The 13,724-nt window shown below is 45.9% G+C and overlaps 1 protein-coding gene across 2 annotated transcripts in view; it reads right to left on the reverse strand.

The window, feature by feature from the left end:
* The window catches only part of IGF1R (insulin like growth factor 1 receptor), a 174,709-nt gene that overhangs the window by 9,765 nt on the left and 151,220 nt on the right, over nucleotides 1-13,724 (reverse strand). For both annotated transcript variants that reach the window (XM_020781765.3, XM_020781764.3), the window contains exons 18-20: nucleotides 8,290-8,449; nucleotides 7,524-7,653; nucleotides 4,101-4,235 (exon numbers count right to left, since the gene is read on the reverse strand). In XM_020781765.3, coding sequence (XP_020637424.1) covers nucleotides 4,101-4,235; nucleotides 7,524-7,653; nucleotides 8,290-8,449 — 425 coding nt within the window. The remainder of the gene's footprint in view (nucleotides 1-4,100; nucleotides 4,236-7,523; nucleotides 7,654-8,289; nucleotides 8,450-13,724) is intronic.

A 13,724-nucleotide genomic window follows, 5' to 3' on the forward strand; every position in this document is an offset into this window, starting at 1 on the left:
ACAAGAGACTTCACCAATTGGAAAAAAAAACCTAGTATACTCTTTAGGTCAAAAGTTGTACATTAAGGCAAACCTCTAAGGCAAGGTAGTGTTACTCACAATCGAGTAACGGTCGACCAACCTGATGCAAGCGTGTGAGAATCAGGACTAACCGTAAGAAGAGCAACATGCTGCCACGCCTAATGATGAGCCTTCCAGGACTTCCAAAATATGAAGTACTCAGAAGCAGTTTGCCCATCCTTCCTTCTGGTAGAGCAGTGGGACCATTAAGCTCTCTCTCCCCCCCCCCCCGCCCCACTACCCCAAAGTGGCACAGGAATCGGTCACGTTGGCTATGCGTGCTTTGGGTGACCTCGGCAGGCCCCTCCTGCAAGTGCGAGTGACACCAGCTTGTAAGTATCAGCATTACTCAGAAGAATCAAAAACCCGAAAAGTCTAAAATGAACAAGTGAAACATGAAGTACAATACAACTGCACAGAATCTTCCCATTTATAAAGGCCAGCTGCAAAGAGATAAAACAGCAAGTGTGGAAAGTGGGAGAGAATAAACAGGCTTTTTTCTTCCTGAACCTTGTAAACAGGACAGCCTGCAGTCAATTCATAACCATCCAGAAACACAACACCAGCTAGGAGGTGGTGGCCTGCGTGGCTTCTGATTCCCCAAATGCACCCACCGTATTTATCATGTATGTAGGGACACAACTATCCATCAGAAGGCACCTTATGTCCTGCTCAAGCATGCCCATTCTGAAACCAAATAAGGCTAACTCTACTTCTATGAATTTAGACTGAAGTTGCAACAAGTTCAAGGCAGAGAATCAGAGTGAGATGAGCAAAAAAAATATAATAATAATAATAATAATGCAGGTAGTGTTTTCTGTGTACAAACACAAGTCAATGTATTATAAATGTAAGTATTGAACCTTCACAAAAACAGTGATGATAAAATGCTAGCCTTCCTTCCCCTTTCTCTCTCTTAAAGTAGCCTAGGGGTGTGTGTTTTTTACCCTTCTCTTGAAAGCAGATGGTCATGTTGCAACGGTCACTATTACCCTGCCGCCCCCCCCCCCTTCGCATTCAAGAAGAAAGACGGTGACATCGATACCCAAGATCCATTCCTGCTACCTCATCACTGTTCCTTCCCAGCTGATTCTCCGTCTCTGAATAAAAGTGCTAGCTGGGGCCAAAAGCATGGGATCTATTGGCTGGCTCTTCGCCCCGTGCGGCCTGAGGGGCATAGCTGAGGAGATACTAGAACAAGGAGAATGCCACGCGTAACCTCCGTGCCAGCCAATCCACGTGACGCTGCCTTAAAGCCATTCCACTCCTTCCCATAAAAGGAAGTTTTCCTTACCCAGGAAGTTAAGAGGCCTCATTTACACAACCCTGGAGGAAGAAGCATCTTCCTGAGATGGAGTGAAACTCTATAAGCTTTTCGTACTCAGCATCGCAAGCAACTAAAGGAAACGAGTGGCTAGCAGCAGTAGCAGCACCTTCTTTTCCAGAGGCTGGAATCCCTTTTCAGATTAGTGGCCTGGGAACTCTGGTACTTGTTACCCCAGAAAGCAATATTTTTTTCTCTCACCTCTCTGCTCTTTGCTAAGGGGAGCAAAGAATTAGTAAACACGGTGTGGCTGCTGCCCCAAACCTTTCAGTAATATAACAATTCTCAGTAATATAACAATTCTCCTTAAGAAGTAGCCATGCCCACAAAAGACAATTTATAAATAAAGGAACACATAGATCCATAAAATTAAAATATGGATTTTAAAGCCAGAAGTTTAGCCATTCAAAAGTTGCAACAAGAGAGTTCCAGCTGTGCCACAGCAGCTTTCCAACCATCTCTCTCTCTCTCTCTCTCTCTCTGAACATACAAAGTCTTGGTGGTTATACGGAGGAGAGGAGAGGGTGTAAATTCAAGCCACCTGCTGTGATCACTTGCTTTCAAAAAGGCATTTATTCTATCAAAGATAGAAAGAAAAAACTATTATATAAAGGGTTAATTTAAGAAGCCTATAAAATAAATAATTCCTTTAGCTACAAAACTGTGTCAGTTCCTACCTATCATCAGGCCCCATGTTCACTTGCACTCAAAGGTTACACATGCATAAATTAATACTCAGAGAATATCCCAAATTAATATCGAGAAATATTAATTTGCCCCAAAGCCTTCAATTCATACCACCACCCGCTCACTCCGTTCTGCGGCCTGCCTTGTCGAATTATTCCCACAAGACCAAGCATAATTTCAAGCCCATCTGACACTGCTAGAGATTCCCAATTAAGGAGGGAAAGAATGCAAGGTGGGTCGCAAGGCAACCTCCAGCTGTCTCTTCCTCTGATCCGACCCCGGCCACGGAGCCGCAAAAGCAAGGGACTGTTACTTGACACCGCCCCAAAATGGCCAAACAAGCCGTTTTCATGGAGAATCCCAAACAGCTGAGGCCCCTTAAGCTATTCCATCCCCGTCACGAGGGCCTCCAAGCAAAGTAAAATAAAACCCCAACAACCCAAAACCCTGCATCGCAAAGAACTGAATTAAACCTCAAGGTAGGAGACATGGTGCTGGCTGGGACTCCCACTCACCTGTAGCTGCAGAACTTTGTAGAGCAGTGATCCCCAACCTTGGGCCTCCAGATGTTCTTGGACTACAACTCCTAGATGTCTACACCACCACCTCTGCTGGCCAGGATTTCTGGGAGCTGAAGTCCAAGAACATCTAGAGGCCGAAGGTTGGGGACCACTGTTGTAGAGAACTAACGAAGAGACCATTTTGGCTTAAAATGGCTGAGAGAGTCCTTTGATGAAACGTGTCTTTTATGGCTGTGTCGGACAGAGTAGCATAACCTACAGCCAAACTTTTATTTTTATTATTATTATTATTATTATTATTATTATTATTATTATTATTATTATTATTATTATTATTATTATTATTATTATTATTATTATTATACCCTTCCTCTACCAACATGGCTATGTCGGCCAGGGGTGATTATGGCCATTACACTGATAGAAAGCTCTGGTGTGCAAGCCAGAGGTTTGGCACTGGACCTGGTCATTTATTATTTGAATCCATAAGCGAACACAACTTGTTCTACAGATCCTGTCTCAGCTTTGCATGTACAAGCCTTCTGCATATGCAAGAAGACTCATCCATTGACCTCTTCCCAGCTACTAAGTCTGTAATTAACCAGTTTGCCATTTTATTCCTAACAAGCCAGGGTCTTAAATCAAGTTTGAACTGCAAGATCCCGGCTTATTTTGGAATCAGTAACCACTGTTTACTGTTTATCATAAAACATGAAAGCTATGGCTACTTAGAAACGTATGAATTTATTCAGATACGTCACAACCGGAGAAGTGTGATTCACAGACCATGAAGAAGAAGGGGGAATGTGCCTCAACAACAACAACAAAACCTTATTAATAATAATCTAATATGGGAACTCTCTTAGCTTGGGTGTACTCCTCTCTAAAAGGAGAGGGTGAGCGCAGCAATCAACCTTTACCAAGACATTGGCTGCAGAGTCCGGCTAGCGCCTTTCTGTGAAGACGTATGAGTCTACATCAAATATAATGCTACCAGAGTGGAAATGCCCACTAAGACAGTTTCACTACATCGCACCGCGGTGAAACTGCCTGTGCAAATGGCTTGAATAGCAGAAGTTGCAACAAGGACTCTATTGGGTATCATGTTTAAGATAACTTGTGACAATGCACAACTGTTAGGAGAAACAGGCCCTTTTCTGGTGCAATAACATCAGTGAATGGAGGTCACAGGGAGCACTGGAATCTCAGGGAGAATAGATCTGGGAGAAGGGCTATCTTAAAAATTTAAAGCTTATCGTGACAGGAGAGATGATCATCTTTTCCCAGCAGTATCAGGCTCATTAAGATTTTGCAAAGATTTTGCAAACTCTTTCCTGCCTGATCCTCACTCTCAGCAGTAACAGCAATACGAGGTCCACTCTGCAATGGTGCAGCGCCACACACTCCCAAGACCCACAAAACAGCACTCATGTCTCTGCTTAAACTGTCCAAAGAGACGGAGAACATAAAAGATGGCAATGCAATGAGAAACATCTGGAACTACATACAGCATATCCGGACAGTTGTCTGGCTTCTCCAGAAGTCCGCCCTCCATCACGAAGCGAAGGACTTGCTCGTTGGACATGCCTTGGTAAGGCTGTTCGGCTAACGTGGCTATCTCCCACAAGACAACACCAAAAGACCTGCAAAGAAAAAACCTATGTGTTCAGAGGCATTCCAGAAGCTTGAGACGAATGATCCTGTCCACTAGGCAATGACTGGGCTGTTTTGCTGAGCGCTTCCCTGCCAGGCATAAAGGCAAAGGCACAATAAATGAAAGCTGCATCATGCAGTTAGCAATAACTGCAGCGTTTACTGTGCTAATACTAGTATGTTTGTAACAGACGGGGAACATTTATTACTGTAGCCAGGAGTCCAAAACACCAATGCTTTCTATCTCCGGATTTTAGTTAGTCAAAATTGATTTAAACCTCTTCTATATCATTTTTATTCTAGTTAGACATTCCTAATATAAGCTGTTTAATGATATAATTATGTCAAATGGTATACCAATACTATGAATACAAAGAGGCATTGACTTATACCGTGTGCAATAAGAAAGCATTTTAGGCTGTACGAGACCAGTAACTCCTCCTTGGAAATAATGCATAAAAAGTAATACAGCATATCTGTATGTCACACCTTTAGCAAACTGCATTGCAGCAGAAGCATAAATCATGATATGTGCTCACTCTCTATATCTTGTCCCAGGTAAGAACACAGCATCCTAAGAGAATTCCCACTGGATCGGAGTAAAGATCAGACATCCTAGTTTGTCGTTTGTGCAAACCCCAACTTCCTACATTTGTACAGAGCAGGAAACTAATTTGTTATAAACTGAACTGGGAATGTTACATCTCTCTTGCACGTAGAAAGGGGAGGAGAAGAGGGTCCACCCTCAAGCTGGCCACAGTGCAGTCTTTTAAAGTTCAACTATGGTTCCTGTGTGGCTCTTTTAAGAAAAGAACATGCTATTAAGTTTTAAACATTAAAAAATATGACGTATCCTGTTCAAGTAATTTGCAAATAAAGCATTCAGTGTTGACACTTCAATCATATTCAATGCAGTTTATCGACTTCCTCCTCCTTCAAGCCATTTTTGGCTGTTGAGGAAATGGCTCATTTGAAATCTTTATGTATCATGTTGGTATTTTGATATTAATACCCTATTCACTTGGTATTCTGATTTTATTTACAGCCCATGAGTCCAACATACTAAATGAGATCCCATCTCATTTTTCCCTAATGTGGCACTTTCCAGAACTCCTGGATTACAAGACCCATCGCCCTAGGCAATATGAGTAGCCAGCAAATGATGGGGGTTGTAGCTCTTCAGACATTGCAGGTGCCAGATTGGGGAAGATTTAATGTACTGGAAAACTGCATAAATTGTTTGCAGGTGAACAACCCATACCACTTTGTTTTGGTGTTGTTTTTTTATTCTATTCCTGTGGTGCCCAGCGTGGAGTGGACCAGCTCACTCAGCTATCTAACAAAGCCACTAAATGTCATCTAATTGTGAAAAACAGAATAAAAAGGGGGGAAAGGATACAAACATTACCAATTATAAAAAGTTTATTGGGCAATAGATGTGCTGGAGAGAAGACTAGCTATTTTACTCACATAATGCAATAGGAAGCTGTTTTGTAAGTTTCAGATTCCCAACAGCAGGGTACTCCCCCACCTCAAAAAAAAGGGGGGAGTGACAAACAGGGCAGAAATCTGTAGTAATGTCCACCAGACATGACTGAAGGGAACTGGGTAAGGTTACAAGGAAGGCCAATACGGGCTATGCCCCAGTAATGGAGAACGGTTCCAAAATATGTATAGAAATTAAAAATTCAAAGCATTCTAGCTAGAATTTCTGTGGGATGCACTGCTGATTATGAGCCATAAAGCAAGCTGTGTGTTGTTCACAGACAACCTGCAAGACACCTCCTTCTGGAAAAGACTGGAAGATATAAGCCTTATTTTTTTAAAGTGTTGGAATTCAGGGACAAGTAGCCAGTGCATGTAGCAAGTACTTGACGGATGTGCCCAAACTAAACAGACTGCTCAAGATGACATGTCTGTTCTGTTATGCAAGACAAGCTCCTATTTGAGGAGCGGGGAAAAGGAGTGGAGCCACTGCTCTTAGGCCAGCCACCAAGTCTGTTTTTAATTGCTCTGAATGTTTTGCAGAAGAGAAGACCCACTAAATGCCTGCACACCTCTATGAAACAGGGAGCAAAGATATGTTGTGCCATGATTTTAAAACAACAATCCTGGCGTGTAGCAAAAGAGATGCACAAGAGGAGGTAAAACCCCTACACTATTTTGTTAATTGAATTCCTCTTTTGGCAGCACGCATTGCTTCGTTCCCTGTGTAAAACTGCACTGGGACATTGTAGAAGGATGCAACACGTGCTGTTTAAAATGGTCCTTCCACATCGACTCAGATGTCGTAATCATCCCCCTAACAGAACCCCCTCCCCAGCAGTAATTAGAATCTCGTTACTCCAGGGTGTGGATGCAAACCATTCCCCACCGCCCACCACCCCTTGGCTTGCATATTAGTTCTGCCTCATTTATTTTCACTCTATAAATGGACTCTGAAATAAAAGCTCCGTAGCCAGGCTCCAAAGTTAGCCTTTTTCCACAAGACAAAAGAGCAGTAGGTTCTCTCTTTCTCCTGAAATGTGCCAGGGGAAGATGAAGGTTTTCCAAAATGCACCCAGCTGTTGAAGGAACACACATGCCCAACGCGGAGATTCAAAATGAAGTTCTGGAGTTATGGCGAAAGACGCTGACATGAAACAACGCCATTTTTTATTATGTACTTTAAAGGCAGTTAAAGAATTTTTTTAAGGTACTATCCCCCCCCCCTTTGTGCAGGTACTGTTTAAAAAAAAACATACAGGTGTCTTAGAGAATTAAGTCAGCCCTAAAAACTATGCAGATAGTTGAGACTCACTTTGGGGGTTTTAGCATGGCAGAAGAGCCAAAAGAAAGGAACTACCGTATTTTTCCCGTGTATAAGACTATACTTTTGTTTAAAATCTTTAGACTAAAAATTGAGGGTTGTCTTATACACGGAAGTAAGCTGAGGAGAGAACAAAAACAAGTGGAGGGGAAAAGCAGGGATCAAAGCGATCCTGCAGTGCTTTGATCCCTTTCCCCCTGCACTTGCTAAGCCCCACTTAGATTTCTTAATTTTCGATTAGAAAAGTGGGGGGGCGTCTTATACATGGGGGGGGGGGTCTTATACACGTAAGAATACGATAATGCCCGGAGATAAAGTACACAGAACTTGCACCAGGGACACTGCAAACAGAATCAAAACAGGAAAAACCAGAGCCATCAACATGTTTGAGATGGTGTTTCCATAGACCTATAATCAGAAGCTTGAAGAAAAAGCATTCAAATAGTGCTAAAGACACTTTTAGTATTACCAAACGTCCGAGTGAGTGGTGAATACACCATCCTTCAGGGACTCTGGGGACATCCAGCGAACAGGCAGCAGCCCCTTTCCACCTTTCCGATAGTAATCGGTCTCATAAATATCTCTTGTCATGCCAAAATCTGTAACAGCCCATAAAAGAAACACGTGCTCAACATATCATGGTAAAAAATACATAAGAAAGAATAACACAGGCTAGTGGAATATGTCCAGGAACCCAACAACCCACAGAGTAAGACAGGTTGACAAACACCTGCCACTTGTCACTGTTGTTGCATTGAAACTGCAAGCCTCAACTCAGGTTTCCTTGCATGCAAAAGATGGGTTGGCAAGCCCTCATTTTTCTTGTGAGAGCAAGGACAGAGCTTCACACCATCCGAGACTGTTTTTTTCCCCCAAACAGGGGTGTTCTTTACATTTCAAGCGATCTTGCAAAGCCTAGCTGACATCTTTTTCAACCATTTTCTCTACAGCCACAATACATGTCCAGAAAGGTATTTTTTGTTGTTGTTAGAGGAAGTTAAAGCCAAGACTCGCGGAACAGGGACTAATCTGTGGCAAAAGAAGTCACCTACCCGCACAGGACCAAAGGCTGGACATGGAACCGCACAATTTTAGTGGACTTTGTCATTCGAGAACAGGAAAGTCACCCGCTGGCCCATTTCTGTCAAAGGCCGGAATGAAATTTCCACTTCCTGCGCGTGCAGAGCACCCATCCCACCCACACCCCGACCCCTACCCAAAAGGAGAAAGCATACCTCCAATTTTCACAGTGAAGTCTTCAGCCACCATGCAGTTCCTTGCCGCAAGGTCTCGGTGGACAAACTTGTTGGCATTAAGATAGGCCATGCCATCCGCAATCTCGCCTGCCATCTGAATCATCTTCTTCAGGGCCGGCAGAGTCTGAGCTGGGTTATTCTGAGCAAAGCAAAATGGGAGATGACCCCCCAACGTGTGTCAAAAAAGAGAGGAGAAAAAAAAAACCACTTGCTTTCTTCCTTGTCAAAGTCTGCCCGTCTGGCTCATCTTTATTACTCTTATAGGCACCCTGTTTCCTTGGTGGGCCCCTGTAGAAGCGGGGTGCTGAAGAACAGCTAAGAACCGGGCTTCCATAGCTATTTGTTCAATGCACACGTGGTATGTTAAAGCATGAGTGGGCAAAAGGTGGCCCTCCAGGTATTGTTAGCCTGCTCCCCCCATTAGCCCTGGCTGGCAGAATCCACCGTGGGGAGTGCTAGGAACTGCAGTCCAGACACATCTGGAAGGCAACACTTTGCACAGCCTGCGGTCAATTGACAAAAGAGGAAGGGGCAAGGAAGGAAAGGGGGCAGCTGGAGCGGGAAAGAGACCTTCCATACATCCTCTCTCTCTCAGCTACTCTCTCCTGCTCCCTCAAACACTCATTTCAAGGGCTGTGTTTTTAGCCAGCAGGACATACAGCTCCTCCCCATTTTCAAGGAAGGAATGTTGTTTGCTTTAAAATCAAATGTTAATCTTTCTCTCACGCAAAGATCAGATGCTTTCACCGTGCCATCATAAATCACTGATACTGAAGATCATTAACAATGAACCCACGGCCCAGACAGAAAAGCTCACTGGATCCATTTTCAGTTGTCTTTGGTTCCTGTTGGCTTTTGTCTCCCCTACAAAGGCCTTGAAAAATGCATGTGGGTGGCTGCACACTTAATCGGAGCAAGACGGGTCAATGCTGGGCATATTACGAAGTGTATTAGCATCTGTTGCGATGCTCATTTGCAAGAATGGGGAACAGAATGTACAATTATGAGCATGATTTTAAAGCCATGATTGATTAACTTGCCAATATCAAAATCAGAAACTAGGCACAAAGCAGCGAAATAACTGAGGTTTTAGGTTAAGACACAATCGAGAGTCAGAGGAGTCTTAGAAGGTTTCAGAATAGCTCGTTCTGTGGCACAGAGACAGGATGAACTAGTCTGCAGCTTCCACCAATATTCAGCCTGTCCCTCGGGTGAGTAGCAACTGTGCTTTTTTTTTATGAGGAAGGGAGAAAAACTCAAAGTTGCTTGAAATTAAGAGATCAATTCTTGCTGCTTAAATAGAAATTGTAAATATACAACCCATTTGCCTCAGTTCTTCAAAACTGCTTACTTGTTGATTTTTTTTTTTAAAGATAGCACATTCTATCAGCTATTTAGTATATCACTCCTTTTGCCCAAGTCTGTTCTCCATATAATTCATGAGGGGCGGCAAGGGAAAGACCAACAGCTTGCAGAAACCTAGCTGACAGGTCCATTGTAAAAATGCGATCTAAATTGGGGAGATCCCAAATCACAGGCTGGACTCTCCCTATGTAGCAACACTGAAGTATTATGTGCTTTACCCATTTCGATCAGTGTGGTCTGATGGAAGAAACTGGAGTACAGATACACACAAACATCTTAAAGTTTACCATAATGTCACAGGTATGCACCAGGTAGAGGCTATCCGCTTCTTCAAAAACTCCCCAGAATTTATTCTTTCTCAGCATGCGATGGCCTGCCTTCCTCTTAAGTCAAAGGGATGTTTTCATTCTATTGCTACGCTGACCACAACCACTTAAGACACATCTGTTACCAATGCAAGATATAAAAACTGAATTTATAGGACACTAAGTGGGGATTTTACTTAGAGGAGTTAGGACCTGCTCCAAGGGGCTCGCAAATAAGGAATGAAGAACCACCATGAGACTTGTTATGTAGTGTTTGGCGAACAAGCGGAGGACAAAACTGTCTTCCTCTGCCCAAATCCCATTTGCACCAGTATTGTGGGGTGAATTTCTTTTGCTATAGCCCTTTTTTTTAAACTGGGAAGTGGCTGGACCCTGCCTCCATTCCCTTAGGAGGTTTAGGCCTGGACGAAGCCCAGGTGCGTTTCTATGGGTGTTGTGCTGAAGCCTTTGTCTGTTGGGGGGGGAGTTGCTGTTTTCTCCCTGGGCCAAGAGGGAGGGCCTTCTTTTTTTTAAACTGGGAAGTGGCTGGACCCTGCCTCCATTCCCTTAGGAGGTTTAGGCCTGGACGAAGCCCAGGTGCGTTTCTATGGGTGTTGTGCTGAAGCCTTTGTCTGTTGGGGGGGGGGAGTTGCTGTTTTCTCCCTGGGCCAAGAGGGAGGGCCTTCTTTTTTTTAAACTGGGAAGTGGCTGGACCCTGCCTCCATTCCCTTAGGAGGTTTAGGCCTGGACGAAGCCCAGGTGCGTTTCTATGGGTGTTGTGCTGAAGCCTTTGTCTGTTGGGGGGGGAGTTGCTGTTTTCTCCCTGGGCCAAGAGGGAGGGCCTTCTTTTTTTTAAACTGGGAAGTGGCTGGACCCTGCCTCCATTCCCTTAGGAGGTTTAGGCCTGGACGAAGCCCAGGTGCGTTTCTATGGGTGTTGTGCTGAAGCCTTTGTCTGTTGGGGGGGGGGGAGTTGCTGTTTTCTCCCTGGGCCAAGAGGGAGGGCCTTCTTTTTTTAAACTGGGAAGTGGCTGGACCCTGCCTCCATTCCCTTAGGAGGTTTAGGCCTGGACGAAGCCCAGGTGCGTTTCTATGGGTGTTGTGCTGAAGCCTTTGTCTGTTGGGGGGGGGGAGTTGCTGTTTTCTCCCTGGGCCAAGAGGGAGGGCCTTCTTTTTTTTAAACTGGGAAGTGGCTGGACCCTGCCTCCATTCCCTTAGGAGGTTTAGGCCTGGACGAAGCCCAGGTGCGTTTCTATGGGTGTTGTGCTGAAGCCTTTGTCTGTTGGGGGGGGAGTTGCTGTTTTCTCCCTGGGCCAAGAGGGAGGGCCTTCTTTTTTTTAAACTGGGAAGTGGCTGGACCCTGCCTCCATTCCCTTAGGAGGTTTAGGCCTGGACGAAGCCCAGGTGCGTTTCTATGGGTGTTGTGCTGAAGCCTTTGTCTGTTGGGGGGGGGAGTTGCTGTTTTCTCCCTGGGCCAAGAGGGAGGGCCTTCCTTTTTTTAAACTGGGAAGTGGCTGGACCCTGCCTCCATTCCCTTAGGAGGTTTAGGCCTGGACGAAGCCCAGGTGCGTTTCTATGGGTGTTGTGCTGAAGCCTTTGTCTGTTGGGGGGGGAGTTGCTGTTTTCTCCCTGGGCCAAGAGGGAGGGCCTTCTTTTTTTAAACTGGGAAGTGGCTGGACCCTGCCTCCATTCCCTTAGGAGGTTTAGGCCTGGACGAAGCCCAGGTGCGTTTCTATGGGTGTTGTGCTGAAGCCTTTGTCTGTTGGGGGGGGGAGTTGCTGTTTTCTCCCTGGGCCAAGAGGGAGGGCCTTCTTTTTTTTAAACTGGGAAGTGGCTGGACCCTGCCTCCATTCCCTTAGGAGGTTTAGGCCTGGACGAAGCCCAGGTGCGTTTCTATGGGTGTTGTGCTGAAGCCTTTGTCTGTTGGGGGGGGGGAGTTGCTGTTTTCTCCCTGGGCCAAGAGGGAGGGCCTTCTTTTTTTTAAACTGGGAAGTGGCTGGACCCTGCCTCCATTCCCTTAGGAGGTTTAGGCCTGGACGAAGCCCAGGTGCGTTTCTATGGGTGTTGTGCTGAAGCCTTTGTCTGTTGGGGGGGGAGTTGCTGTTTTCTCCCTGGGCCAAGAGGGAGGGCCTTCTTTTTTTTAAACTGGGAAGTGGCTGGACCCTGCCTCCATTCCCTTAGGAGGTTTAGGCCTGGACGAAGCCCAGGTGCGTTTCTATGGGTGTTGTGCTGAAGCCTTTGTCTGTTGGGGGGGGGAGTTGCTGTTTTCTCCCTGGGCCAAGAGGGAGGGCCTTCTTTTTTTTAAACTGGGAAGTGGCTGGACCCTGCCTCCATTCCCTTAGGAGGTTTAGGCCTGGACGAAGCCCAGGTGCGTTTCTATGGGTGTTGTGCTGAAGCCTTTGTCTGTTGGGGGGGGAGTTGCTGTTTTCTCCCTGGGCCAAGAGGGAGGGCCTTCTTTTTTTAAACTGGGAAGTGGCTGGACCCTGCCTCCATTCCCTTAGGAGGTTTAGGCCTGGACGAAGCCCAGGTGCGTTTCTATGGGTGTTGTGCTGAAGCCTTTGTCTGTTGGGGGGGGGAGTTGCTGTTTTCTCCCTGGGCCAAGAGGGAGGGCCTTCTTTTTTTTAAACTGGGAAGTGGCTGGACCCTGCCTCCATTCCCTTAGGAGGTTTAGGCCTGGACGAAGCCCAGGTGCGTTTCTATGGGTGTTGTGCTGAAGCCTTTGTCTGTTGGGGGGGGGAGTTGCTGTTTTCTCCCTGGGCCAAGAGGGAGGGCCTTCTTTTTTTTAAACTGGGAAGTGGCTGGACCCTGCCTCCATTCCCTTAGGAGGTTTAGGCCTGGACGAAGCCCAGGTGCGTTTCTATGGGTGTTGTGCTGAAGCCTTTGTCTGTTGGGGGGGGAGTTGCTGTTTTCTCCCTGGGCCAAGAGGGAGGGCCTTCTTTTTTTAAACTGGGAAGTGGCTGGACCCTGCCTCCATTCCCTTAGGAGGTTTAGGCCTGGACGAAGCCCAGGTGCGTTTCTATGGGTGTTGTGCTGAAGCCTTTGTCTGTTGGGGGGGGAGTTGCTGTTTTCTCCCTGGGCCAAGAGGGAGGGCCTTCTTTTTTTAAACTGGGAAGTGGCTGGACCGCGCGCCTAACGGCGCGCGATATTCTCAAATACTCTAACTCTATCTCCAATCCTAATTTGGTAAATAGAAATCACCTGAGCAAAGGCAGAGCCTCAGCTCTAAAGGAGGATGTGCAGGATAGTGTGTCTAATGGCATGTGAAACTCTCTAATCCTACTTTTTATCCAAATTTTGTAAGTAGGAAAACCAACTAACATCTCGTACACCTGGGGGAGTATACTTTTAAAGGTCAGATCATACTTCCACACCATTAGAGATCAGGCCGGGTAGGTGGGGCTCGTCAGCCCTGGAAGGCAGCCCATCTAGGAGAAGGAAAACTCCAAATTTAAACCTCCACTGCCTTGTGGCTATATCCACTTATGGAAAAGGCTTCAGGAGATAACCTCGAGGCAAAATCCGGAGCCGGAGTCCCGGAGGCACTTTGTGTCACTCTGCCAACTCCTGCGACGTTGCTGGAACCAGTTGTATTGGCTCTTGCCTCTCCACTGGACCATTTCAGTGACGTGGAGAGGGGGGATTTGCTGCTTGGGTAACAGCCTATCCTCGATATTATTTTACCCAGGCTTCGTGCTCTGGAGAGGACACTCCAGCTTCGCATACAGCGTCGAAACAACACGGGAAG

The sequence above is a fragment of the Pogona vitticeps genome, chromosome 12, assembly GCF_051106095.1.
Source record: "Pogona vitticeps strain Pit_001003342236 chromosome 12, PviZW2.1, whole genome shotgun sequence".
Classification (NCBI taxonomy): Eukaryota; Metazoa; Chordata; class Lepidosauria; order Squamata; family Agamidae; genus Pogona; species Pogona vitticeps.